This window comes from Quercus lobata, chromosome 7 (assembly GCF_001633185.2).
Source record: "Quercus lobata isolate SW786 chromosome 7, ValleyOak3.0 Primary Assembly, whole genome shotgun sequence".
Taxonomy (NCBI): domain Eukaryota; kingdom Viridiplantae; phylum Streptophyta; class Magnoliopsida; order Fagales; family Fagaceae; genus Quercus; species Quercus lobata.
The window spans coordinates 17,666,875-17,694,785 of NC_044910.1; the positions used below are offsets into that span (position 1 = coordinate 17,666,875).

The 27,911-nt window shown below is 40.0% G+C and overlaps 4 protein-coding genes across 4 annotated transcripts; 1 reads left to right on the forward strand and 3 right to left on the reverse strand.

The window, feature by feature from the left end:
• Positions 1 to 6,057: 6,057 nt before the first annotated feature.
• Positions 6,058 to 8,532, reverse strand: LOC115951690. Its single transcript, XM_031068848.1, has 2 exons — positions 8,182 to 8,532; positions 6,058 to 7,911 (listed from the first exon to the last, which is right to left on the reverse strand). Exons 1-2 carry the CDS (start codon positions 8,530 to 8,532, stop codon positions 6,058 to 6,060), a joined length of 2,205 nt encoding a protein of 734 aa, XP_030924708.1.
• A 6-nt stretch (positions 8,533 to 8,538) lies between these two features.
• LOC115951691 lies at positions 8,539 to 8,919 on the reverse strand. The gene has a single exon (XM_031068849.1). It carries the CDS (start codon positions 8,917 to 8,919, stop codon positions 8,539 to 8,541), a length of 381 nt encoding a protein of 126 aa, XP_030924709.1.
• Positions 8,920 to 9,021: 102 nt separating this feature from the next.
• LOC115951692 lies at positions 9,022 to 9,507 on the reverse strand. The gene has a single exon (XM_031068850.1). It carries the CDS (start codon positions 9,505 to 9,507, stop codon positions 9,022 to 9,024), a length of 486 nt encoding a protein of 161 aa, XP_030924710.1.
• A 6,683-nt stretch (positions 9,508 to 16,190) lies between these two features.
• Positions 16,191 to 27,082, forward strand: LOC115952199 (co-chaperone protein p23-2). The gene is made up of 6 exons (XM_031069275.1): positions 16,191 to 16,465; positions 17,343 to 17,526; positions 20,593 to 20,752; positions 26,088 to 26,119; positions 26,222 to 26,267; positions 26,777 to 27,082. Exons 1-6 carry the CDS (start codon positions 16,461 to 16,463, stop codon positions 26,809 to 26,811), a joined length of 462 nt encoding a protein of 153 aa, XP_030925135.1. The 5' UTR covers positions 16,191 to 16,460; the 3' UTR covers positions 26,812 to 27,082.
• Positions 27,083 to 27,911: the final 829 nt, after the last annotated feature.

Here is a 27,911-nt window from a genome sequence, read left to right on the forward strand (position 1 = left end):
AAAAAATTAGTTCGATTAAAAAAAGGGGATTCATAATCAAATGAAATAGAGGTTAAAGAGTCTAGAATTTAAACTTTTTTATTACTGTTAACACTAGCTTGTAACCCCATAACATGGATACACTTAAAAATATACAATAAGATACATAATATAATTCCTATATATATAATTTAAATACTATTGATAGTCATTTTTATATTTTTTTAAACTCTTTAAAAAAAAATTGTAAGAATATTATTAGATATAAAATGTAAATTGTCTATTTTTTTTTTTCATTATTGTGAAACACTTCTTCTTTTTTAACGATTCATTTATTCTAGACTCTTTGGTTTTTGTACTTAATAACTCACTTTGATGAATATTTATGATGTGGTCCCACATTTTTTATTCTAAAATTAAGAAATAAAATTCTTTAAGAATAAATAATTTAGGACATATGGTGCAAAATTTTAATTTTAATTTGAAGTTTTAATTTGAGTTTCTCTCAGTTTCACCTATTATATATATATATATATATATATATATATATATATATTGTAAGGGGCGGATTTTGAGGCCCAGGCCCAGCAAGCAGGCGATTCTGGTCCAAAAGACCCTCAACAATGAATTTGTAGAGAGTGGGTCGTAGAACTAGGTCTTGACAGAGTAAACGTAATTGTTAGTAAGCCATGCAACCATTTGAACGTGGGAATACTTCTTTAAGTTTCCTGGGATAACAGTTCGTGGGGCTGTACCCAAAGTTTCGTTTACAGAATTCCTTTCTTTCTCTCTCTCCCTTTCCTTACTTTTTTCTCCCCAGCTTCCGATCCCCTGGTCATGGGGATTTTCTTCTCTTATATAGCATCCTTCGAATGATAATGGCCCTACACTTATTAATCATCTAGGCCTCTACTTGAGTGCCTGTTCCATAGGACATCCTCCTTCTTTTCTGTGAGTTGCACTGGCCAAGATAATACTGTTCTCCTGTCCTCTCCACATTAATGCGGCTGGAAAAGTAACTTCCTTACATTTAATGCGGCAGTTGTGGTTGCCCCCTGAACGTCTAGCATTTTCCTTTAATTTTGGATGACCTTTCACCATGTAAAGGGTGTGAATTGGACTCCCGTTTGGTGCGTCCGAGGAGGCATTCCTCCTCGAACGCCCCTTAAACAAGCCCGGCCCAACATGATTGGGCTGGGGGTCCTCTGTCCGTGTCTTCGCTTCCTATTATGGTTGGGCTTCGTACGAGTACCATGGTCCACCGTTGACTGGCGAATTTTACCCCCACAATAGTCCCTCAAAATTCTGGCTCTTCCTTCTTGGTCCGAGGAGGAAAGGCGGGATTTTGATGCCTACTGGACAATTCGTTGTGGATTCCTGCTTCACACGTGCGGGGGCGTGCCCTCACGCGCCTCATTAATGCTGAAGGTGTTTAATGACCCGGGAGGAAGTAATTGCAGCTTTTTGGAGTTTTACGCTCTTTCAATCCAACGGTTGGAGACCGGATCAACGGTGGACAACGTTTCATTTGCTCTAGGCGGGAGTGTGTCTGTCCAACTCCCTCTGAGTATATAAGGTTTTGAAGGCGTTCATTCCTCGCTTTTGACGAACACTCCAGTATTCAGAACATCTCAGAGCCTTCTCCTTCAGTACGTTCTTACCTTCGCCGCCACTCTCTTGAAGATTCCGTCGAGTTTCTTACCCGTAAGTGCGCGCTTCTTCTTCGTTACTCTTCATTAGACAAACTGCCTTCACGTTGTCTAGGATTAGAGGGGATGGGTAGGCTTGAAAAAATGGTAGACTCTCCGGCCGGTATAGCGGGCTTCAGGGCGAAGTATCGTATTCCACCGGAGGTAGGTTTAGAGTATTACCACCAGGAGGAAATTTTGTTCAAGAGAAGAACGGGGGAAGTCGCAATTCCAATGATAGCCTTCGTGGAAGGAGGAATGACGATTCCAATGGGGAGAATAACTAGGGACTACCTTCGTGGTCATAGATTGGCCCCCCACCAGTGCACCGCGAACCTGTTCCGGATTCTGGGGTGCGCCGACGCCTTAAGCGACCAGATGAACCTCGGCCTTTCATGGCACGACGTGGTTCATCTTTATGAATGCCATAAGTTCGGCGACTCATACTACTTAAAGTCCAGGACTGACGAAGTGAGGTTGATGTCCTGCTTCCTAAGTCCAGCAAAGGCTTGAAAGACGACCATTTGATCGTCTCTGGACCATGGCATGACGGCATTCACTGTCCGACTAGGGCGGGAACGCCAGGTGGGGTGTCATAGAACTAGATTCCGTGGGGAGGACCTTAGTTTTGGGCTCTCCCCCCCCCCCTCATTTTTTCTTTCTTTCTTTCTCTTTTTTTTTTATTTTTTTATTTTATTTTTATTTTAAACTTGTTGGTTTGGTTGCATGCCTCTTCGGACTAACGTAAACCCTTTAACGGCCTTTGTAGACAAGGAGCGAACATCCCCTCGGCTGAGCTTGGTCAATGTCCCGGCTCTAAATTACCTCCTGAGATCTGAGATTTTCGTAAGCGAGGACGGACAATTATGGTCGGCTCCTTTGATTTTGGACTACGTTCCCCTCACTCGATCCTTGGTAGACGCCGGCCAAGCTATAAGGGCTGGCAGTCCAAGATTGGCACGTATTGACGTATCCATACCAGGGTTCCTTGCTTCAACAGACTTACCTCCTGTTCAGCTGCCTGCCCAACGCGCCTTTCCTGTAGTGGTTATCCCAGAGAAGGAGGCTGGTTCTTCGCATTCATCCTTAGAGGAACAAATAGACCAGTTCCAATTTACCGAGGAGGGAGAGGTGTCGGCCAGGGTAGTAGAGCTCTCGGACTCCGACGCCGATTTAGACCGTGCCTCAGCGGCTCATGATACTGGTTTAGTCATCCCACAAGTTGATATCAGCAAAGAGACTGAAGAAGAAGGAATAGATTTGAAGCCAAGGACTGGCCTCAGGGGCCTTCTATCTAACAGGAGTAAGGGGCAATCCTCTAAGGACGTCTCGACTGAACAAACTGCCCCTAAGGCTCCTGCTCCTCCTCTCCCTCCCATGTCGGACGCGGTGCTGCAGCCTATGCCTAACTTAAGGCGAAAAAGGCCTGTAGAAGAAACGGAGGAGGGAGAGATTGGCCGTGAAAAGGCCAGGCCTCAGAAGAAGGGCAAGGAGACGAAAGAACCCCGAGAGAAGAGAACTAGGTTCGTCGATAGCCGAGATGAGGCGGCCATTCGGAGGGAGCAACGAACATGGTCGCCTCGGATTGAATTAGACGGCGCTCTGATCCCCTGGGACGCGACCCTATGGGAATCTCAACGAGGGCAGGCATCATTCCTGGCTGAGGCCCTGCAGCAGCCTCTGCTCTTGCCTCGTGACATGGAGGGCCTCAGAAAGACTTGGCAGCCGGACCTTTTCATGTCATTGAAGAGGGACATGGCCATGGTAAGGGGAATCTCCTATCTCGTTCTCATATTAGATACCCTATTCTCGTCAGGTTTTAACAGGGTCTTTATTTCCTTCTGGGCGCAGGTCACTCAACAGATTTTTGTTGCTGAGGAATGGGCCAAGAAGGCTCGTGAGGACTTGCACAGGGAGGCCCAGTCCCGCTCTGCTGCCGAGAAGACGGCTGGCGATCTCAAACAGGACTTTGATCGCCTGAATAATGAAACGAAGGAGGTGAAGAAGGCTCACGCAAGCGCGGAAGTCGGCCTTAAGAATGCCACAAAGCAGGCTGACGATCTGCGCATACAGCTCCGCCAATCTGAGGAGAAACTCACGGCGAAGCAACAGGCTGTTTCAACGCTCAAGGCTAAGCTTGCGAGAACCAAGGAGGAGGCCCGCTTGGCCAGGGAGGCTGCCGAGAAGGCTGTGGCGGCCTCATATGATCGTGGAGTCCATGATACTGAGGTCAGGCTGGCTGAGGAAATGGCCACCGTTTGCAGGGAATACATCACCACGTCTTGGGGTGTAGCCCTGGATCGCGCAGCTGTCCCGGCAGACTCCGATCTCAGGAAGGCTGAGAACATCTTTTTCCCGGAGGACGTACGTGAAATTCCCGACGAAGTTGCCTCCACGGAGCCTCTTCCAGCGGACTCCTCCATTCCCGAGGCTGGGGGTACGGAGCAGGCTACGCAGGGCAAGTTACCCGAGGACAGCCTTTGTATCAGTGAGATCGTTGCACAGGCCAAGGAGGTTGCCTCGGGGACCCAAGCAGCAGATGATCAGCCTGCTCCTGCTCAGGGCTCTTAGGAAAGTAGTGTAGTATTTTATTTGTCTTATCTTTTGTATTTTGCTTTGTTTTGCTTTGTTAGGGTTTGTAAACAGAACTGCTTTTGGTTTTTAATGATAAATGTTATTTCCCTTCAAATATCATTGTTTTTCTTCTCTTTTGTTTTCATCATGAATGGACGTCTATTCCGTCACTAACTTGTTGAGAACTAAGCGTAAGCGAATGAATACGTGAAAAGAACGATAGTTAATAATTAGGTGAAATGGCTGCGAACCCAATTTTCCCCAAGTCCTTGGTCCGAAGAGCCAGACAGGACTTGGGTTCTATTTAACATTTAGGGAGAACGGCTTAATGGTTAATTTCCCCCAAGTCTATGGCTGAGGAGCCATGCAGGACTTGGGTTCTGTTTAACACTTAGAGAGAATCGTATCGCGGTTAATTTCCCCGAAGTCTGTGGCCGAGGAGCCATGCAGGACTTGGGTTCTGTCTAATACTTAGAGAGAATTGTATCGCGGTTAATTTCCCCGAAGTCTGTGGCCGAGGAGCCATGCAAGACTTGGGTTCCGTTTAACACTTAGCGAGAACAGTATCGCGGTTAATTTCCCCCAAGTCTGTGGCCGAGGAGCCATGCAGGACTTTGGTTCTGTTTAACACTTAGCGAGAACAGTATCGCGGTTAATTTCCCCCAAGTCTGTGGCCGAGGAGCCATGCAGGACTTGGGTTCTGTTTAACACTTAGCGAGAACAGTATCGCGGTTAATTTCCCCCAAGTCTGTGGCCGAGGAGCCATGCAGGACTTGGGTTCTGTTTAACACTTAGCAAGAATAGTATCGCGGTTAATTTCCCCCAAGTCTGTGGCCGAGGAGCCATGCAGGACTTGGGTTTTGTTTAACACTTAGCGAGGATAGTATCGCGGTTAATTTCCCCCAAGTCTGTGGCCGAGGAGCCATGCAGGACTTGGGTTCTGTTTAACACTTAAATAAGTAACTGCACAGCAATACGGCATCAAAGATTATATCTTTCATTAATAACAGTACCTTTTCAGGTTGTTTACATTCCAAGGGTGTGGCACTACACGTTCGTCCAAGTCTTCCAAAAAGTAGGCTCCTATGCCGGCTACGGAAGTAATGCGGTACGGTCCCTCCCAGTTTGGTTCGAGCTTTCCCCATGCAGGGTTCCTCGCAGTGCCTAAGACCTTCCTCAGTACTAGATCCCCAGACGCCAATGGCCTGGACTTCACCTTGGCGTCGTAACCTTGCTTGAGCTTCTGCTGATAGTTAGCTAGGTGGACCATCGCGCCTTCCCTTCTTTCGTCGATGAGGTCCAAGCTCCTTTCCAGAAGTTTGTTATTAGTAGCGGGGCAGAAGGTGGTAGTCCTCTGGGTTGGGAAGTTCACCTCCAGTGGAATGACAGCCTCGGCCCCATAGGTCATTGAAAAAGGGGTCTCCCCTGTGGACCTACGAGGCGTGGTACGGTATGTCCACAAGACATGGGCTAACTCCTCTACCCATCTTCCTTTCGCGTCATCTAGTCTCTTTTTCAGTCCGTTCATTATGGTTTTATTGACGGCTTCTGCTTGTCCATTACTCTGGGGGTAAGCTGGCATGTAGTACCTTCTGAAGGCTTTGCTGTCAAACTGGAGCCCGTTGTCCGACACCAGGGTGTGCGGGATGCCAAACCTGGTGACTATATTTTTCCAGAGAAACTTCTTGACATCGACGTCCCTAATGTTTGCCAGCGCCTCAGCCTCCACCCATTTGGTGAAGTAGTCGGTGCCGACGAGAAGAAATTTCCTATTCCCTGTTGCCTTGGGGAATGGACCAAGTATATCTAGGCCCCATTACGCAAATGGCCAGGGACTGGACAATGGGTTTAGCTCACCACCAGGCTGGTGTATGCTTGGAGCGAATCTCTGGCATTGTTCGCACTTCTTCACATAATCCAGGGCTTCTTTATGCATGCTCGGCCACCAATAACCCAGCGTTAAGGCTCTGTGAGACAAAGACCTACCCAACGAGTGACTTTCGCAAATTCCTTCGTGTAACTCTTCCAGGATGAGTTCAACAGCCTCTGGGTGCACACACAGCAAATACGGCCCCGAGAACGAGCGTCTGTAAAGTTTGGAGTCCTCCGACAACCAGAATCGAGTAGCTTTTCTCTTGATTTTGCCAGCCTCAACCTTATCATCTGGCAAGGTGTCGTGCTTTAAGTACAGAACGATAGGGTCCATCCAGCTCGGTCCTGCCCTGATGTTATGTATTCCAAACCCATTGGCCTTCTCTGTTAGTGGACGGAGGATCTCTTCTACCAAAATGACTCGAGGTAGGGGCTGAGCCGAGGAGGTAGCCAACGTCGCGAGAGAATTAGCATGAGTGTTCCCACTTCTGGGTACGTGCGTCAAGCGGAAGTGATGAAAATGGGTCTGTAGGTGCTTAACCCGAACTAGATACTCTTGCATTCTTTCGTCCTTTGCCTCCATGTCTCCATTTACCTGCCCCACAATAAGTCTTGAATCCGAGAACATGTCCACAGATTTCCCCCCCATTCTCCGGATCATTCCCATTCCCTCCAATAGCGCCTCATATTCGGCTTCGTTATTCGTGGCTGAAAAACCGAGTCTCAATGACTTCTCTATTGTTATCCCTTCAGGTGAGAGCAGGACAAGTCCTAACCCTGAGCCCCTTTGATTCGCCGCGCCATCGACGTGCGCTTTCCACCAAGTGTTTTCATTCTGAGAGATGGTGCTGATCATCTTCTCATCAGCCCCTACTGATCCCGCCATGTTTTGTGCCTCTAGCGTGGGCTTCGCAAATTCTGCTACTAGGTCGGCAAGGACCTGGCCTTTTACAGCAGTACGAGGCATGTACCTAATATCGAAAGCGCCCAGGGTCGTTCCCCACTTTGCAATTCTACGTGTGTAATCGGCGCTGCGTAGGACAGACTTTATGGGGAGTTGTGTTAGCACCACTATAGTGTGTGCTTGAAAGTAGTGGGGAAGCTTTCGCGTGGCCTGCACGATGGCCAAGATAGCCTTTTCGAGGGGAAGATAACGGGTTTCTGCCTCCTGCAGCGATTTACGAACGTAATAGACTGGTCGTTGTGTGCCGTTGTCTTCTCGGATTAGCACCAAGCTTACTGCATGTGGGGCTACTGCGATGTAGGCAAACAAAATCTCGTCGGCATCTGGACTGGATATAATTGGTGGTTGGGCGAGGTATTCCTTTAACTGTTGGAAAGCTACGGCGCAATCTTCATTCCACTCAAATCCCTTCCACTTGTGTAATAGGAGAAAAAATGGCATGCATCTGTCTGCTGAACGCGAGATGAAACGGTTTAAAGCAGCTATCATGCCAGTAAGCTTCTGGACCTTTTTAGGGTTCCGAGGAGGCTGCAAGCTATGGATGGCTCTTATCTGGTCAGGGTTAACCTCTATGCCTCTGTGAGTCACCATATAACCTAAGAATTTTCCTGATCCCACTCCAAACGAACACTTGGCTGTGTTCAGTCGTAGCTTGTACTTTCTCAGTATTTGAAAAACGTTGTCGAGGTCTTCAAGATGGTCGGGAACTACTTTGCTTTTAACCACCATGTCGTCTATGTACACTTCAACGCTTTTACCCATCTGCTGTTCAAACATCTTGGTCATCATCTTTTGATAGGTTGACCCGGCATTTTTCAGGCCAAATGACATCACCTTATAATGATAATTTCCAACTGGGGTGACAAAAGCCGTCTTCTCCTGGTCTTCGGCAGCCAGGGGTATCTGGTGGTAGCCCTGAAAGGCGTCTAGAAAACTCATCCTTGGGTGTCCGACAGTTGAATCTACCAACCGGTCTATCCTGGGCATTGGGAAGGGATCCTTTGGACACACCTTGTTCAGGTTTGTGAAGTCTACGCAGACCCGCCATTTCCCGCTCTTCTTCTTCACCACTACCGTGTTGGCTAACCACTCGGGATAGAAGACCTCTTTGATAGCCCCAACTTTCTTCAATCTTGCGACCTCTTCTCTCACGGCGTCGGTATGTTCTTTCGACGGTCGTCGAGGAGCCTGCCTCTTAGGGGTTATAGCCGGATTCACATTAAGGTGGTGGCAAATGAAATCCGGGTCGACCCCGGGAGCCTTATAGGGGTCCCAAGCAAACACATCTACATTCTGTCGGAGGAAAGCAATAAGTGCTGACTTCTCCTCAGGCGGTAGTTTTGAACCAATTTGAAAAAACCTTTCAGGGTCTGATCCGACGAGTACTTTCTCCAGCTCCTCACAGTTCACATCCACGGCCGATCCTCCACTACTCGCAGTCGGCACCGAGGTCATTGATTGCTATAAGCCATTCTCGGCTGAAGTGGAAGGCTCACTACTCAGCCGTTGTGATATTGCCGACACCATGCATTGTCTAGCCATTTCCTGGCTCCCTATTATTTCTTTGATTTGACCTCCTGATGGATACTTCACTTTTTGGTGCAAGGTTGACGGCACAGCCCCTAGTGCATGAATCCATGGCCGGGCCACGATAGCGGTGTAGGGGGAGTATGCATCTACGACAATGAAGTTCACTTTTACCACGTCTGAATCTGTTTGCATAGGCAACTTGATCATGCCTTTCGGGATGACGATTTTTCCTTCAAAGCTGACCAGGGGGAAATCGTATGGCGACAGGTCTTCCTGCTTCAAGTTCAGCCCCTTATACAAATCAGGATACATTACCTCCACGGCGCTGCCTTGATCAACTAATACCCTCTTCACGTCATAACCTCCTATTCTGAGTGTGACGACTAGGGCATCATCATGGGGTTGAATAGTCCCTTACTTGTCTTCCTCCGTGAACCCGATTAACGGCGTGGCATTCATTCTGGCTCTCTTGGGGTCCCTGCCGTCTGGCTCAGTTGGGAAACTGCTCACTGACATTACCCTAAAGGGGGCAGAGCTTGTCCTTCCAGGTGCGGCGAGAATGACATTAATTGTGCCAATGGGTGGCCTCAACGTATTTTGCCTGGTTTCATTGTTCGATGGTTCCTGCCATCCTTCAGGGCGATGCAGCAGATGTCTCAGCTTCCCTTCTTGGACAAGCCGATCTAAATAGTTCTTTAGGTTCCTGCACTCATCAGTGGTGTGACCTGGCTCCTGATGGTATGCGCAATACAGGTTCTGATTGCGCTTCGAAGGATCACCAGCCATCTTGTTCGGCCACTGAAAGAAAGGTTCATATTTCACATTCTCTAGGATTCTGTGAAGCGGTTCTCGGAATACAGCACAAACTGCCTGAGCCCCAGTAGATCCGGGCTGCTCCATATAGTCTCTTCTCGGTCTGTTACTGTTGTTAAATCGTTCCAACCTGAAGTCCCTCCTCTCCTGAGGGACGACCTTCGCTTTACCCTTCCCCATCTGCTGGTCCTCCTCGACCCTTTTGTACTTGTCAATTCGGTCCATGAGTTGGCGCACGCTGGTGACTGGCTTTCCAGTGAGGGACTTTCTTAAGCCATGTTCTGTCGGTAAGCCCCTTTTGAACGTACTGATGGCGACGTCATCATATTTCCCTTCTATCTCGTTATACATTTCCCAATATCTATCCGAGTAGGCCTTCAGCGTCTCTCCTTACCGCATGGACAAGGATAGGAGGGAATCGAGGGGCCGAGGGACTCTAGTGCTGGTGATGAAACGGGAACTAAAAGCCTGCGTCAGCAATTTAAAGGAATCTATGGAATTCGGCTGGAGGGAGTCGAACCATCTCATCGCCATGGGTCCCAAGCTAGATGGGAATATCCTACACATTAACGCCTCATCCCTGGTATGGACGGCCATCCTCTGATTGAATTGGCTCACATGCTCCACTAGGTCGGTCCGACCATTGTATATAGCAAACGTTGGTTGATGGAACCGCCGAGGAAGCACTGCCCTCTCTATTCTACGTGTAAAAGGCGACTGGGAGATGCGATCCAGGGCCTTACTCATGGCATCGTTGGCCAGGCCTTGGTAAGATGGGCTTTTGTGGCTGCGTTTACGAGGCCTCTCTTCCTCGTAGGAAAAGGTCTCGCTCGAAGGGGTTCTTGATCTTCGCCGGTATTCGTTATCCTCGTCACTGCTAGAGCTCGAGCCGGGTGAAGGACGTTTCTGCTGTGCTCGGCGCAGCTTTTTCTTCAAATCATCAATCTCTTGTCGTAAAGCCTTTCGATCGTTTTGCTCATGGGATGCATGATCCTTCCCCTTTGAACGGCTTTTACTCGTGTAAGAGGTGTTCACGCTTCCCTCTCGCTGATTATCTTGGTCTTTCCCTCGTTCGATATTTAAAAAATTGTTCTGCCATTGAGAATCTGCACGTCCGGTTTGGCGCGGGCTTGATCCTTCCATTTCTTACTGTTCACTTGTCGAGACACAAATTCTTCCCACAGACGGCGCCAATTGTAAGGGGCAGATTTTGAGGCCCAGGCCCAGCAAGCAGGCGATTCTGGCCCAAAAGACCCTCAACAATGAATTTGTAGAGAGTGGGTCGTAGAACTAGGTCTTGACAGAGTAAACGTAATTGTTAGTAAGCCATGCAACCATTTGAACGTGGGAATACTTCTTTAAGTTTCCTGGGATAACAGTTCGTGGGGCTGTACCCAAAGTTTCGTTTACAGAATTCCTTTCTTTCTCTCTCTCCCTTTCCTTACTTTTTTCTCCCCAGCTTCCGATCCCCTGGTCATGGGGATTTTCTTCTCTTATATAGCATCCTTCGAATGATAATGATCCTACACTTGTTAATCATCTGGGCCTCTACTTGAGTGTCTGTCCCATAGGACATCCTCCTTCTTTTCTGTGAGTTGCACTGGCCAAGATAATACTGTTCTCCTGTCCTCTCCACATTAATGCGGCTGGAAAAGTAGCTTCCTTACATTTAATGCGGCAATTGTGGTTGCCCCCTGAACGTCTAGCATTTTCCTTTGATTTTGGATGACCTTTCACCATGTAAAGGGTGTGAATCGGACTCCCGTTTGGTGCGTCTGAGGAGGCATTCCTCCTCGGACGCCCCTTAAACAAGCCCGGCCCAACATGATTGGGCTGGGGGTCCTCTGTCCCTGTCTTCGCTTCCTATTATGGTTGGGCTTCGTACGAGTACCATGGCCCACCGTTGACTGGCGAATTTTACCCCCACATATATATATATATATATATATATTCCCAGTGTAAAGAGAGAAATAAAAGAAAGTTGATCCTGGTGCTGACTTTAGTGGGGTATTTTTGAGAGAGCCATAGACTTTACTCATGTCTATGAGCATCCACATCTCTCTCTCTCTCTCTCTCTCTCTCTCTCTCTCTCTCTCTCTCTCTCTCTCTCTCTCTCTCTCTCTCTCTCTCGTTATCCCAATCTCTGAATCCTCTAATTTTCTCCAATTCTTATTTAGATGTAAAAGACATGTCATTTTAAAATTAAATAAATGTCACGTGTTCCACATCCAACTAAAAATGTGAGATAGTTGGAGGATTCAATAGAAAAGGACCTTTTTCCAAAATTGCTAGACAAGATCTTTCCATTTCATGGTTAAGACTTTTTTTTTTTTTTTGGAGAAATATATATATATATATATATATATTTAGATCTAACAGTGTACAAACTGTCATGTCATTTAAAATTTTAAATAATGTGATAGTCTGAATAATTAATCTATTTCAGATAGAGATGATCATTTTATGAAACTTACATGTTAAATTGTTGACCTTTTTTTTTAATGAAAACTACACAAAAACCCATGTGTTTTCTTCATAAAATACAACCCTTGAAATTTTTTGTAACACTTAAAAAGTCCTTTATACATTGATATTGTATTTCTATGAATTTTATTTTATTTTATTTTCCAAAATTGTTTCTTCAAAGTGTATTTGTACATCATTATGTACTTTTCATAGAGGAGAAATTCTTATTATTTTTGTTCATACCACAAATCACAGTGAGCCACTAGTCCAAATAGAATTTTAGAAAACCTACAAAAATCACACTATCAAAGTGACATCGGTGTGGTGCTAGCCTAGGCTTCTCGATGCTTAAGTCATAACTCACTAAACCCAATTAAACAAAAATAATAAAGTGTTTTGGGTTTTTCTCTCATTCCTTGCAAATGTAGTGGTGTGTTCCTTATATAGGAGTGATCGCATGGCCAATACTTCCTTGATTTTCTCCCATTACTTGAACCATGCTATAATGAAGGTGATGGTGCACAAAAATCAGTAAGCTGAATGCTTCGGGCTTCAATGATGGTTGGATGACCTAAAGAGGAAGAAATAGACTATCGAAGGTGACCAAGGTGAACCAGCCAAGGACCTTCCGACAATTAAGTCAGTTTTCTCTCTAGAATACAAGTGTAGTGAGTGGATGAATAGTAGAACATACCTTGATTGGATGAAGCTTGGTTTCTTTTATAGAGAGTTTTGAGTGGGTCTACTTGTTAGGTGTCACTAACATTGTGGGAGATGTGTGGACTTAATGGGAAGAGTGAAGCGAATTTCAGAGAATTTACCCCATGTTCCGAGATAAGGGTTAGTGGTCTATCCATTTGAGATTATGGACGACCTAGTTCTTCTTTAGATAGCAAGATTTCCTTTTGATGATACCCTTGGATGTCTGTATATTATGTTTGTGGTGCATATTCCTCCTTTCTCCTTTTTGAATATCATTTTTGATGTTATTGGTCTTAGACAACCATTATGGACGAAGAATACTTAATGTTGATCACCGTCAGAAGGTAATGACGTTGTTGGAATGCAAGAATCTTGAGATTTTTACCCGTATTTAGAGAATGGGGGTTGGTGGAGTTTATAAACTTTGCATTTTTATTACGGACATAGCTCATTTCCATGTTGGTCCTTAATTAGATTTATCATAATTAACTATACATCAAAATTTCATTTGTTTAATTTTTGAGGCAATAATGTAATTAAAAATAATCATAAATCCTACATTTTTTTAAAAATTTTTTTTATTTTGCATCATTGTAAAAAAAAAAAAAAAAAGGAAATTTTGAAATTGAAAGTTCAAATAATCTTTTGATCGTTAAATGGCTAAAATTATATTTTAAATTTGTTATTCTCATAAAACAAATTGGAAAATAAAGCTAAGATCACACAAAATTTTAATTGAGCTAAAATTGATATAAGTGCTAGTCCAATTGACACTTGTGTCAAGCTTTTTGACAAAATTTGAATTTTGGCACCTCTTATTAGCCCAAAGCTCAATTTAAATGTGCACAGAGATAGAAACAAGTTGAAAACTCCATAAATGAAATTAAAACCTCCATAATTCATTCACCTATATAAATACCACCTTGTTTCACCAAATTAATGGATTGTTTTTTTGAGAGAATTCCACCCCATTTTTAGAACAACGAAGTGTTGGAGACATTTTTATAAAAAGCTTAGGAGAGACATTAGGTTACTTCATGCAACATCACTTTCTCTAAGCTACAAAATTTCGGAAACTCTAGTCAAAATCTATCGATATCACTACAATCTTCTATAAACATCAACACACACAACTCCCTCAAACAATCAAGTGGAAGACTTGTGAATTAAGGAGCCAAACACATCAAAGCATCTCATTCCTCTATAAAAAATTACCAATGCATTGTAACTCGTAAATGACTTTATTGAAGATATATATTTGTTTATTCTTATTTTCCAACTTAATTTAACTCTAATATTATTATTATTTGATGATGTAGTTTGATCAGGGGTCTAGCTCGATCTACAAACACTTTGCAAGAAAAATAAAAGACTTGCTAGAATGCCAGTAAAGGAACTCTCCGGTGGTTAAGTGAGTAACAGTATCATAGAGTGAAGGAAAAATCTATAAAGATTAGGACATGTTTCAAAATTCTATTGGTTGATGATCATTGCCTTTTGTACCATTATTGGAGATTAAATTACTCCATGATTTTGGGGATTTTAATTTTTGCTAGGTAAATGCGGGGGCTCAAACCCCCGAGTTCAAGATATACAGGGACACTGGGTGTCACCAGGCTACAAGGCCCAGTGGCCCATGATTTTGGGGATTTGATCACACCAAATTTCTTCCCTTTAATTTAAAAATCACCCTTTAGCTATTAAGGAGTTGGTGGTAAGGAATCCAAAGGTGATAAGAGGATATGAAGCATTTCCCTTATATGCAAAATTTGACTTCAGTGAACTTATTGGGCTTTTGGGTGCTTGAGCCAAACTGACACTTCATTGGTCCAAGTTACGAATGTTAGCCACCTCATCTAAAGTTGAACTGAAAGTGTTATCAAATTGTAGAGAGAAGAAAATGTGAAATTATGTAGTTACTTAATAAGTTGGCTTATTTTAGAAATTCCACAAAATAAAAATGACTCCCATGGAGATAAATAATATTCTAAAAATGAAGTTGCTACTAGATTTTAACTCTTAATCGACTTCACTTTACTAAGGACATATATTTTTTTCTTCTTATTTTACATCTTAGTTTATAAACTCTAACAGTTGTTTGGTTTATTTTTGTTATCATTATTGTTATCTAATGATGCAATTTGATAAGGGGTTTAACTCGATCCACAAATACATGTAAAAAAAATGAAAGACTTGTTAGAGTGCCAATATGGGAACTCTCAGATGGTTAAACTAGTGACATGATGAGAGAGTGAAGGAAAGATCTATGAAAATTAGGACGTATTTTGTACCTCTTAGGGTTAGTGATCATTGCCTTTTGTATTGGTTATGCAGATTGAATTACTCCATGATTATGGACATTTAATCTCACCAAATTTCTTCTCTTTAATTTATGGATCATGCTTTAGCCATTAAGGGGTTAATGGTGACAAATACAAATGTGATAAGAATGTATGAATCATTTATTACTTGACGTTTGGTATCCCTGAGAATCAACGGTTACATCAAGCATGATCCCCCACATGCCGAGAACCGTACCATGATCCCATCCCCACATTTTAGAAATGGGATCATGGTGGGTTATTGTACGGACCGAATAAGTCAGCCCAATCTCGAATTATAGGCCTACTCAATGATATGGTCGACCTATCCCAACCCACAAGTCGAGCCTAGATGGGCCTGCCGAAATGTCCTCCCACATACCTCAAGAGTTTGCCGTGAACTAGGGATTATATCTTAGGGGAATCCACTCGTTGAGCATTAATTGGTGTTGGGCACAATTTACCAAGAAATCACATCAGCAGTAGGTAGTGACTTCCATTTGATTAGGAGTATGGGGCATAGGGGCCCACAAATATGGGGAAAATCCCCATAATCATGAGAATGTTGACTTTAGTGAAATTAGTGGGCTTTTAGGGTGCTTTGGTTGAGTTGACAACTCATCAGTCAAAGCTGTCATGCTAGCCACTTTGTCTAAAGTTGAGTTTCCCTACACAAAAAAAAGTTTCACAATGTATTTTTAATAACAGTTGAGTTGGTAAACTTTTATTAGTGCATATCTGGACTCACAATTAACATTATTTTTTTACATCCTACTAATGATTCATCACATCAATTGAGTGTGAAATTTTTTGCGATAAAGTTTTATTGTATAATTAGTGACAAACATCACGTTACGGTTCTTAAAACAAAAAGTGCCTTAACAAAAGTTATCTTGTCCTTTGTCTTAATAACATAAGTTTAAAAATAATAAATATTCAAATATGAATTATAATACACAATTTTGGAAAATAAAAATAAATTTATCATTATTAATAATTAATAATTGGTTACACAAACAAATGTGATTGCGTTAAAAAAAATTGTGCATAATTCGATTTATATTTTTAAAAATGGTCATGTTAATAAATATTCTTAGGATAATTGTTAATAAACTATAGTAAAAAAATTTTGACATTATTTTATGAAAAATATAAAAAGTTATCATTCTCTCAGTAAAATATTTCTAAAGGCATTGGTTAATATTTTTATTTTAAAATATATAAAAATATCATATAAAGCACACTATTTTTTTTTTTCAGAAGAAAATCACCAAAAAAAAAAAAAAAGGGTTTAAGTGGAGCGGAGTTGACTGAAATTGACGCTTTGACCGTACTTGAATTGAAGGTTGAAACTTGAAAGACAAGTTGGAGAAGCGAGTTGTTGAGAAAAAGATACCTTGCCTCGGTTGTGAGTGTACGGAGTAGAGTGAGTGTTTGGTTGTTTTGTTTTGATATATCGTTCCGTTCCACACTCACTCCCTGTAACACACGCACGCACGCGACCTTTCACTGAAACATCGTTCATTCTCCGTCCACAAAATCAAAATCCAAATGAGGTACGCTTCCACCCATTCATCATCATCATCATCATCATTTCTGAACTCTCCTCAACCTCTACTTTTTTTTTCTTCATCTCCGTAAGTATTAACACACACATACATATTTAAGTATACTGGTCGTTTTAATCTTAGGGTTTTCTTATTTATTTATTTATAATTATAGACAAGATTACTCTGTTTTTCCATGTTGAATTGGTTAACCGAAAATTCATCTTAATCTAAAAATATTAATAAATTGACTATCAGTCGTTAGTAGAATTTGTGTGTTCTTTCCGCTGATTATCTAGGCCTGAAGGCTAGCTTGTGCTTTCTTTTAAATAATAAAAATAAAAATAATCTTTACTGAGAGAGAGAGAGAGAAAAAAAAAAAGTTGACGCTCAGTGGTGCAATGCCATAATTATAATAATTTTGGTGGTAAATGTTTATGTGAGGAAGGAATAATGGAGGACTTGGTTCGGTTGACATCAGCGGAGAATTAAATTAAATTTGGAATATATATATATATATATATATAAGTAGATGAAATTAAAAGTGTATAGAGATGTGTTGTGTTGACTACTGCTTTTCAAATTGCATTAACAAAAAGCATAAAGCATAGTGAATATTTTGATTGCAAGGACTCTGTTTTTGACGTGGCTACTTCTGTTGTGGTGCTGTAATGTTGTTGTACCAGCTTTTTGTTTGTTTGTTGTTTCCTTGGTTGTTGATAGGTTAGTGTTGTCTGTGTTTTTAAAAAAAATTACAATACATTTGCTTATGAATATGACCCTCTTCAGCCACATAGATGTTTTTGGTTTAAGTTAATCAAGCAAACTCCTGTTATGATTGAAGTATAAGACTCATATGTATTTTTTTTTTTTTGTGTGGTATCAGTCGCAATCCAGAGGTTCTTTGGGCACAGCGCTCTGACAAGGTTTATCTGACCGTAGCTCTACCTGATGCAAAGGATATTTCTGTCAAGTGTGAGCCCCAGGGAAAATTTAGTTTCTCTGCTCGAGGGGTGCAAGGTGAATCCTTTGACTTAAGTTTGGAACTTTATGGAGCAATAGTACCTGAGGTAATGCTAACCTTTACTTGCAATTTTGTTTTGTTTATATCATGCAAGTATTTTTACTAACTATTAAGCTAGTTAATTATGTCAATCAAGATTCGGAAGTCACTCAAACTGTATAGGGTAGGAGTTATGAAAAATGAACATTGTACTTATACATCATATTTGCTTTGTCCTAGTCCATGAAGATATCTAGAATGTAGTTTTTATTTATTTTTTGGTTGATAATCTGAGGTCTTTTAGTGTTGATTTGTCTTTATTGGGATATATATATATATATATATATATATTTTTTTTTTAAATTTATTTTTTATAATAAAAACTTTGATTTTTCATCATATCGAGACATTCACAAGGTCATCATTTCCATCACAAATAAGGTTTCCACACAAACCATCTAGATGCTACCTCCCAACCATGGAAACTACTGCCACTTAACCTCTGCAGTTCTGACCTCTTTCTTCATGGTAGCTGTGCCCAATACACCATGGCTCCCTAACCACCATTGCTGCTACATGGAACCGGCCATTGACCCTAAGGCACCCATGTGACCATGTCAATACAAAATGATGCAGGTATGGATATGAAATCTGCATGTGACATGCTGCCTAAACTTTGGGCATGGTTTCATCCCCCAAACCAAGGAGTAAGAGGAGAAAAAAAAGGAGAGAAATTATAAGAAAATCTCATATTTGATACCATGAATGTTGAGCTCGCTCAAATGCAGGTGGATATAAAAATCTGAGTGCATCAAGGTGAATGCTCAGGGTGTGGCTTCGGGAAATTGAGGGTAATTGTGAGAGACTGCTTGAAGTTGTAATAAGTGTGGCAGTAAAAGGCAAGATTGAGAGCATGTACAAGGAAATTCAAAGAGGAAGTCAATAGAGAAGTTTGTTTTTAATGCAATTATCATCACCCCTTCTGCGCTAAAAAGATTCCTCTAATTCTCCATACACTGACGTGATAAGACTATTGATGCGGACAAGAAAATGGAAAATGATTTTGATGTGGGAGGAGACCACCTCTTTGGATAGAATTTGTCTCAAGGTCTAATCCTATAGTTGAAGGGAATCCAACTCTTTTTGAGGGAAACAATATGAGAAATTGGAATTTCCTTTCTTATCTCTAAAAGCATACAATGACATATTTATAGAGACTTAGAACATTCAAAACTTATCCTAGAAGAAAAAATAATAAAGACCCAACTTGAGTTTTTGGAAAACTGAGGACTTGTCCAATTTAATGGTGACTCTTTGAATGACTGTTTTGGAGTTGACAGCTACATACTTGTAAAATTTGACTCATATTTTCAAATTTAACATTATTCAGAAATATCTTTAGATTTATTATTTGTTCCCACCGGCCAAGAAAAATAAAAATAAAAACAGATTTTATTTTCCTTGCTTAACAAAAGTGGTCACCCTTCTCAGTCGGTCAATGTTATGCCATGCCTCTTGACGTTTTTTTTTTTTGGTCTTGAATCTCTTGAGTGTGGTGGCAGCGAATATGACTGCACCAGGGATACTTGGTCGCAATTCCAAGGATATTTGACATTTCTAACTAGGTTAGAGTTGGGCCAAGAGGTTGAGCTCAATACTACATACAAACTAAATAACCTTGCCAAATTCTTCGCAAAACAATCATAGATTTGTAGTATTCAATATTCTTTCTTGTGCAAATTTTGTATATGAGATGTCCCCATGTTCCCTTTTTTGGATCCTTGTTCCCATTTTCCAAGTATCAACATTAGCTTAGCTTTGGATTATTTTGTAATTGTTAGTAAGAGACTTCCCAGACGATGCTTTATGTCTTGTTCAAAAATAGAAGGGTGTCCAACCAATGCTTCTGGTTTGGCTAAAATAAAGAAAGTTATTGATTGTTAAGTTGATGGTTTATATTGCAATGACAAAGTTTCAGATGCTGTACTTGGAAGATTATTGGAGAACGAAGGTTCCACCCCAATTCACTTTCTTTACATTGAGTGCTGTTTTGGGAATTTTTTTTACCATTGATAACTTGTGGAAGAGATGTGTTGTTGTGTTCAATTGGTGTTATGTGCAAAACCTGTGGGGAGACTGTGGATCACTTAGTCCTTCATTGCCTATAGTTACTAAGTTGTGGAATATGGTAATTGGTCTGTTTGGTGTTTAGCGGGTTATGCCACTGAGAGTTTTGGATATGTTTTCATCTTGGGAAGGTTGGTTTAGTATCAACAGAATATAGGAATTTGAAAAGTGGTACCTCACTGCATTATGTGGTGCTTATGGTGGGAACTGAATGCTTGAAGTTTAGAGGGATGCAAAAGGACAATCCCCAATCTGAAGCTGGGTTATTTATTTATTTATTAAATTTTGATTTTTTGAATGTCATCTTTGGGCTTCTATTCTTTTGCCTCTCTTGTAGATCTCTCATGTTTAAAAATGGTTTCAAAAAGTAAAGTATGATTTTGTACATTCTGAAATCCTTGGTATAGGCCAAAACAACCTGGCATTTAAACGGGTATGTTTCAAGTGGTTAAGTGTACTGGATTATTGGCTGGTAAGAAATATTTTGGCTAGTATGTCTAGTGCGGCATGGTATTTTTAAATTTTTTGAGAAAGCTATGTGTACTTTCACATTTGAATACTAATTTTAACCGCTTCAGAATTATACACGAAGCCAAAAAGGTCTCGCTCAACTAACAACTCCTCCCCTTATAAGTGTTAGGTGGAGGGTAAGGTCGTGGGTTTTGAACCCATTGGGTGCGTGTGTAACTTACCAATAAAAAAAAAAAATTATGAAAATCCAATCCGTTTATTGCCATTTGGCCACGAATATTTCAGATGTGCACTTTACTGATGTAACATGCTTATCTAATATGTGGAACTGTTATATGTTTTTAAGTTTCCTGATATCTAACTGAAATACTCGTTAAAAAATTTCAATTCTTGAACATATTTTAGTTTAGAACACAAGCATTGATTATAAATACCTCTATTTGACTGTTGTTGTTCTTAAGTTCATTTCAACTTGACCTTCTGGAAAGTTTTGGAAGTTTCTACATACATTGAGTTTTGTATTCTTATGGTGCAGGGTTGTAAAACTAAAGTTGGGTTGAGGAACATTCTGTGTTCAATCCAGAAAAAGCAAAAGGGTTGGTGGAAAAGATTGTTAAAGTCAGAAGAAAAACCTGCACCGTACATTAAGGTTGATTGGAACAAATGGTGTGATGAGGACGAGGAAGAGTCTTCTTGTAAGTTCATATAGAAATTTATAGTTAGGTTTTATTATATGAGGCCTAACAATTTCTATGCTCAGGGCTTGAGATGTGAATATATATATATATATATATATATGGAATTCATGACTTGTGTTGTGGTTGTTCTCCCATGTTGCTCTGAAGGATCCTTTCTGGCCTTTTTCAGGATTTCACTCGGGTGTAGTGTTGATAGTTGTGTGCTTTTCTTGGGGGTACATCTATATTTTTGTACTTAAATTCTGTCCCAGTTTTTATGAAATGTTGACCAAAATACATGTCCATTTTGAAGTGATCTTTCCAAACATAGTACAAGCAATGAGTTCTCCTCATTCTTTTTTGGATAAGTAGTAAAGTTTAATTAAAAAGCTGAAAAAAGTCCATAAAAAAAAAAAAAGCTGAAAAAGGGGTGCAACCCTAATACATGGGAAGTATACAAAGGAAATGCCCAAACAATGAAACAAACATAGAGAAAAATACAAGTAAACTATCGAAATCTTATTGTGTCCAAGAACTCTAGAAAATCCACTGTAGAGAAATTACTGGAGGTCAAAGTCCACTTATATAGGGTTTTTAAAAATAAGAACTTCAAATTATCCAAATCATGCTCTTTCCCTTCAAAGCAATGGGTGTTTCTTTCCAAAGACACCACATTTAGCATGATGGAACCACTTTCCAAATCCTCCCATTAACTTTCTTTACAAATTCCAAAATGTCCCTTACAACATGACAATAGCTCATTCACAGAATAAGGCATAGCCCTAGTAACACCAAATAAACAAAATATCATAGACCACAACTTGTTAGCCACCACACAATGGTGAAAGAGATGAGGAACATGCTTTCCATTTCTTATATGCATATAACACCAGTCAATAATAACCAATCATCCTTTTTCTCCTTAGGTTATCTGTAGTCAAAGTCTTCTTCAATGTCACACACTACGAGAAGAATGCCACCCTTGGCATACAAACTTTCCAAATGCTCTGCCAAGGAAAATAGTTTCCCCTACCTTATAAAATCTTGTAATAGCTTTTCACTTGAAAACCTCGATTCCTCCCAATGTTGAAACTTTGTAGCGTATAAATCTTCTTGTAAATGAGCCATGGACTCTAGTTCCCAATCGTTGACCACTTTAATAAAAAGAAGGTTCCAAGAACAATAACCATATTTAAACACTAGGTAATCTGCCACGTTAGCATTTTTGTCCCTAGAAATTAGCAAAAGATTAGGATATCTTTCCTGGATAGGAGATTTACCATTCCACAAACCAAGTCAAAAGTCTGTTCACCGACATCACATCTGATAAAGTGCGAGAATTTATCCCATCCTCATCTAATGCTCTTCCACAAACCCATCCATAAGGACCTCTAGTCTCAACTTAGCATCAACCTCCCCAATTTGGGCCATACTTTAAGTCTATCACCCTCTTCTATAACACATTCTCTCCTCTGCCACATATTGCCATTATCGTTATCTAAACAAAGCTTGAATAAAAAATAAAAAGCAACAGATCCTTAATTCCCAATCCTTCACTACAAATCAGGGTGCAAAAAACCTTCCAACTAACTAGGTGAAATTTGAATTCCTCACTCATCCCTCCCCAAAGAAAATCCTTTTGAAGCTTTTCCAACCTTTTTGCCACACCTACAGGTAAAGCTGTAAAGGGAATAAAGACAAAAAATAGGTTGGAAGGCTATTTCTTCCAACCTATATATTGCCAAATAGATCAGGGAGCTCAACACCACTAAAAGTTCTATTGTTTCTATCTTGCCAAATTGTCCACAATACGCACAATGGAGTTGCTTTCCAGAGCTTGGGTTGCTTGTGGTGATGAAATCTTTCTTGCCAACAATCTAGCATCTACTGCATAATCTTTGCCATAGCCCAAAATACCTTTCAATTAAGCAAATGCCAATGATCAAATGTGCTGTGCCACTGAACAATGAAGTAAGAGATGCTCAACTAACTCTCCATTATTCTTGCACGCACAATACCAATTAATTATTACAATACTTTGTTTGTGGATGTTATCCATAATTTGGATTTTACTAATTACTTCTGTCCAAGTAAGCAAGCAACCTTTTTAGGTACCTTAGCCCTCCATTTGCACTTCCATGGGAATTTCACTGCTATAAATTCTGAGTATGTCATGGTATGAGCAAACTTTAAACTTTCTATTCTTAATCAGTCTCTAGGATGCTTGATTCTCTTCTTGACCAGAAAGGAAATTAGAACACAACAAATCAAAGAGATTCTTCATGGAAGTAAATTGATGATTCCAATATCACATACATTGATTGTCTGAATTAGTAAAATAGGATGCTTTCAAGGCATACTGTTGATCTTAATAAATCAAGAAAGACAACTATGTGATGTAGTCATGAAAGGTTAATTTGTTACCACTTTGCAAATTCGCCTATTTAAGAATTATTTTATGGAGCCCATGTGTGACGTCCAATTGAAGTAAAAGTTGTGTGGTTTCAAAGGTCTAGGAATGAGTCTTTTAGGGTTAAAACAGTTTTTATTTGGGTTTTCATTTTATTAGTTATGGTCTTATATTTAGGGGTATTCTGTAAATTCTGGAATTTCTGCGAATTAAGGGCATTTTTTAGTTTAGTTGAGTCTAGAATTTTTTAGGAGATCCTTACCATCTTAGGTTTTATTTCATTTGAGTTAGTCTTTTATTAGGTTTATAGTCTACTAGTCAAACTAGGAGTCCTAATACTACTAGGACAAGAATGAATCCTTGTATATTTGTTCTCAATTTACTCAAAGAATAGATGGAGTTGGTTAATAAAAATATTGAGTATTTTTTTTGAGTCATGTTGGTCCTTGTGTGTTCTTTTCTCTCTCTCTTCTCTCTTTCTTCTTCTCTTTCATGTGGTACTGTTCATATTGCCCCTGAACACCATAAAAACTTCTCTCTTCTTTCTTCCTTACAACCCCAAATCAAACCATTTTCTTTTATGTATCAAACCCAAAATCCCTAAGAAAACCCATAAACCTTTCTTCAATAATTCTAAACTGTAGATCTGCAATCCTCCTAACATTAAACCCACCACGAGCACATGTAGAAAAATTCCCAAATCATCGTACATCACTATGAGAGAGCGATCTCCACACTATGGGTCAGACCAAAAATGAATGTGAGAGCCATCCCCAATAATAAACTTAATGTGTTTAGAAAAGGGATTCCACCCTCTTCAAATATATTCTTCCATAAGCCCAACCCCATGTGATCCTCTTAACCATCTCTGTTGTCAAATCCTCCCCATGTCTTCTGCATACTTTGAAAGTTATTCCTTCTCAACTCCAAACCTTCGTAACCATTTCCCTAGAAGGGCTTGATTACAAGTGTCTTGTTCAGTGTAAGATGTATTATGCCAGCCCATGTTGATAACCTGAATTTTTTGCAATAATAGACGATGTGGCTGTTTTCTTTTGTACTCTCATCAAGTTAGTGGCCCATTCCTTCCCTGATACAGATGATTGTTGATCTCTGGCTCTCCTCCTTCCTCTCCTGCTCCTCCTCCCTGCAATATGTTGTCTTCATCATTCCTCTCTTTGGTTTATGGTTGTTTCTTCTGTAAATTATGGATCAAGAGTGACATGTGCATGTAAGAAACAAAATTAATTTTGCTAGTAGAAAATAGAGCATGAGGTGGCATAAAGTTCTTCAATCACTGGTCAAATGGATAAAGAACATGCTTGAGAACTATCTTTCTCGAATAATTCTAGATCTCCAAATCCAAGGAAAGGGCCTTTCTTTATTATGTAAAATTAATTTTATTCAAAAAGGAAATAAGAATAGTACATAAAATCCAGTGGAAGGACCTAAGCACCTAACTTGGTAGGTGAAGATTCTTCTAATGTATTTTCTTTAGGGATGTGCTGGGTGATGCTGTGCTAAGAATGTGAAGTTCTATAGATTTAAGGCTGAAAATAGGAATAGCAAGAGTATCTGGCCACTGTTCTTCTTGGCATTTGTTATATATTTACAAGAAGCAGTAAAATAAATTTTCAGAGAGCTTGTTGTCATGAAAGTATGTTGTCCTTCAATTTATGGTTCACCTTGTTAGTGTTACTGTTGTTATTTTTCTATTTGCTTGTTATGTTATACCTATAAAAAAAATTTGCTTGTTATATTATATTAGTAGAGGGTATTCTTGGTGTCTTCCCATATTTCTATAACATTAATATGTGCTAAGGTTAGGGATTGATTGATTAAACCCTAAACCTTTTTCTCTTTCTTCTTACAGCCTCTCTCCCCATTTATCTCTTCCTCTTTCTTCTCTCTTAACCTTAGTTTTTCATAGTTTACAACTCAACTCACCTTTTAGGCGCTACTTGCCTTTTATTTTACTACTTTTCCTGATTTTTCTCTCTCACAGTTTATTTTAGTTTTTTTGTTGCATACCTCTTGTACACATGGGCTTTGCCTGGCCTTCCTTTGCGCATATTTTTGGCAAAATCCTTTTTTTTTTAAATATATATTTTTTAATTGATTCTCACTAAGGCTTGGTTGTTGCTGTATCTTAATCAATTCTGACTGGTTGATCCAGTAATATGAGATCTGGTTTTGACAGAATTTTGGTTCCAATTCTAATCTGTGGCGTGTGGGACCTCAGCTGTTGCTGGTTCTTTTATGATATTTCATTTACATCATTTTTCTTTTGTCTAAAAAGAAACTTCCAAGGTTCATTGCTTAATCATGTCTCCATGCTGTTCTCTTGGTTCCTTTAAATCGACGCTTCACTTTTCACTTTAGTTTGAAGTACCTGAAAATGTCCTGTGATTGGAACTTTATGCCATTCAGGCTATAATACTATGTGTTCTTCAAACTAACATGGTGTAGGAGCAAAACCAAAATTATTTTAGAATTTATATTTTCAGATTTTTTATTTATCTTATAGGAAATTGGATAATTGTAGACTTTTATTTGGATAGGGATTAGATTTGAGATTAGATAGGGATTAGTATTTGAGTTTAGTTAGGATTAGTTTTGGTATGTTGTTATCTTTATCTCTTTATTTTCCAGTTCTAGCTCTATAAACGAGACTAGTTTATTTGAATTTGAATATAGATCTGATTAATGAAATTCAGATTGGATATTTTCCAATAGTTGGGTGTTGATTCCTAACGCCATAGGTGCTGGTGCCTAAGTTTAGCTTGGTGCTGATTCCAAGTGACCCTAAGTGTTGATTCTTAGGTTTATCCTTTAATTTTCTTGTTACTTTTAATTGTCTTGAATCATAACACTTCCGCATCAAGTGCCTGCACTTGTAGAGAATAGTTCACTTGTTCTGACTGAATTTTGTGGTCTTTGCAGCTGATCTGGCCTCTGAAAATGATGATGCTGCGGTAATTTGACTACCTCTGTTAACTGCAGTGAATAAGTAATGAAGTCAACAAACTTTGACCCTAATCACCTAATCATTTACCTTGATTTTTTCCTTTTTGCAGTATGTTGGACAAGATGATGAAAGCAGTGATGACGAAGGAATGCTCTGTGAGTTTCAAAACCTAAATTTCTTCCCTCTTAATGTTGTATTGAATAGTGTTCTAAAAAATTCGTGTTGGTTGCATTTCATGTATGGACAGAAATCTATTTCTTGTTATATGCATAGCAAGAATTCTCTTGTTCTTAAATTTATTAATCAAACAATGAAATTCGCATTTTATATTTATTTTTTTTCTTGTCATTTCCTACATCATAAGGAGGGAAATGGATCTTTCCAGAAAGCCATACACACCTTGTCTCAGACATTCAATTGATCCATTTTCTATTGAAGGGAGAAACATGTCTAGTGCTTTTTAAGATATTGGTAACTTAGTGCATTGAAGAATCACCGAGTAACATATTAGATGTATTGGCTATTACTAGTTTTGCTTTGTGTATTTATGCATGTATGTTTTCCCTTTTTCTTTTTTATTTTTACAAAATAAATTTAGTATTTTCTTTTCAACATCATCGTCTTCATCTTCTTCAATCTGACATAAAGGGTAATGCATTGGCAGATCTCCCTGACTTGGAAAAGGCAAGAGGAAACTAGCAACTATCAGTAGTGACAAGTAGCATTCTGCATCTCATAAATTCAACTTTTCCCTAGTGTACCTATTTTTAAGAAGAGTAGAGTGGTTCCATTTAAACTCCAGTTCCATGAGATGCAGAATTATGACCATGTTGGCACTGTATACACCTAATCCAACTCATGCTTAAGGAAAGTCTGACATTTGATTTCCAGAGTTACATTTGATTTCTTGGCTTGTTTGCTTGGATGTCTGGCTGGTTTTATCCAATAGCTAAATTGTAGGGTTCTTTGAGTAATTATGTTCTTTCTTCTGTTGGGTGGCTTGAATTGCCACAATGATCAAGTTGGTCACCCCTAGTACAAGGAATTCCACACTTGGTAGAACTCTTATTTATGTGTGTGACAAGCCACATGCGTAGAGGAGAAGAGGTTTTTTGTCTAGTTCTTTTTGTGAGAAATAGAATCCAGGGTTTGGGTTTTGGGTTTCTTGAGAGAATCCTTGTGGGAAGATGCGGATGAGAAGGCATCTAGTGCAATTCCCCTTAACCTAGGTGATGGATGAGGCAATTCACAACATTCTTGAAGCTTGGGCAACAAAATAGATTTGGAATAAATTAGAATATTTCTATATAAGAAAGAATTTGACAAACAATTTTTTAGTTTACAGATGAAAGATGGTTTCGATCTATTGGAGCATCTCAATGTGTTCAACATGTTGAATACTCATTTGTCAAACTGGTAAAACTTTTGAGGAGGAAGAAAAAGCGATACTTCAATTAGCATAGCTCCCCACATCTTTTGGTCATTTGGTGACTAAGTTGATATAAGGGGAGACTCTAGAACTTGAAGAGGTGATTAGCGCTCTCCTGTCACAACAAGGGCTATCACAGACCACACTTAATCGGTGTTTATGGCCTATGATAACCCTTAGGGGCTTTAGTGGAGGTAATGGAGGAGTTTTGTTTGTGTAGCTTAATTCAATTCAAGCCATGGTAAAGATTTGTTGTGTGGTTTGAATTGCCACAATGATCAAGTTGCTTATACCGCTTTGATCGAATTCCCCTAGTACAACGAATTCCATACATGATAGAACTTTTATTGATGTGAGCAGCAAGCACTTC

What these genes read in the sequence shown, in the direction of transcription:
- LOC115951690 (XM_031068848.1), bottom strand. Translation starts at nt 8,532, where the DNA reads ATGACCTCGGTGCCGACTGCGAGTAGTGGAGGATCGGCCGTGGATGTG. An exon ending in AAGTTGGGGCTATCAAAGAG is followed by an intron (nt 7,912 to 8,181) that starts GTCTTCTATCCC and finishes TATCATTATAAG; the next exon opens with GTGATGTCATTTGGCCTGAA.
- LOC115951692 (XM_031068850.1), bottom strand. Translation starts at nt 9,507, where the DNA reads ATGGAGCAGCCCGGATCTACTGGGGCTCAGGCAGTTTGTGCTGTATTC.
- LOC115952199 (XM_031069275.1), top strand. An exon ending in CTGAAAATGATGATGCTGCG is followed by an intron (nt 26,120 to 26,221) that starts GTAATTTGACTA and finishes TCCTTTTTGCAG; the next exon opens with TATGTTGGACAAGATGATGA. An exon ending in TGATGACGAAGGAATGCTCT is followed by an intron (nt 26,268 to 26,776) that starts GTGAGTTTCAAA and finishes ATGCATTGGCAG; the next exon opens with ATCTCCCTGACTTGGAAAAG.
- LOC115951691 (XM_031068849.1), bottom strand. Translation starts at nt 8,919, where the DNA reads ATGTATCCTGATTTGTATAAGGGGCTGAACTTGAAGCAGGAAGACCTG.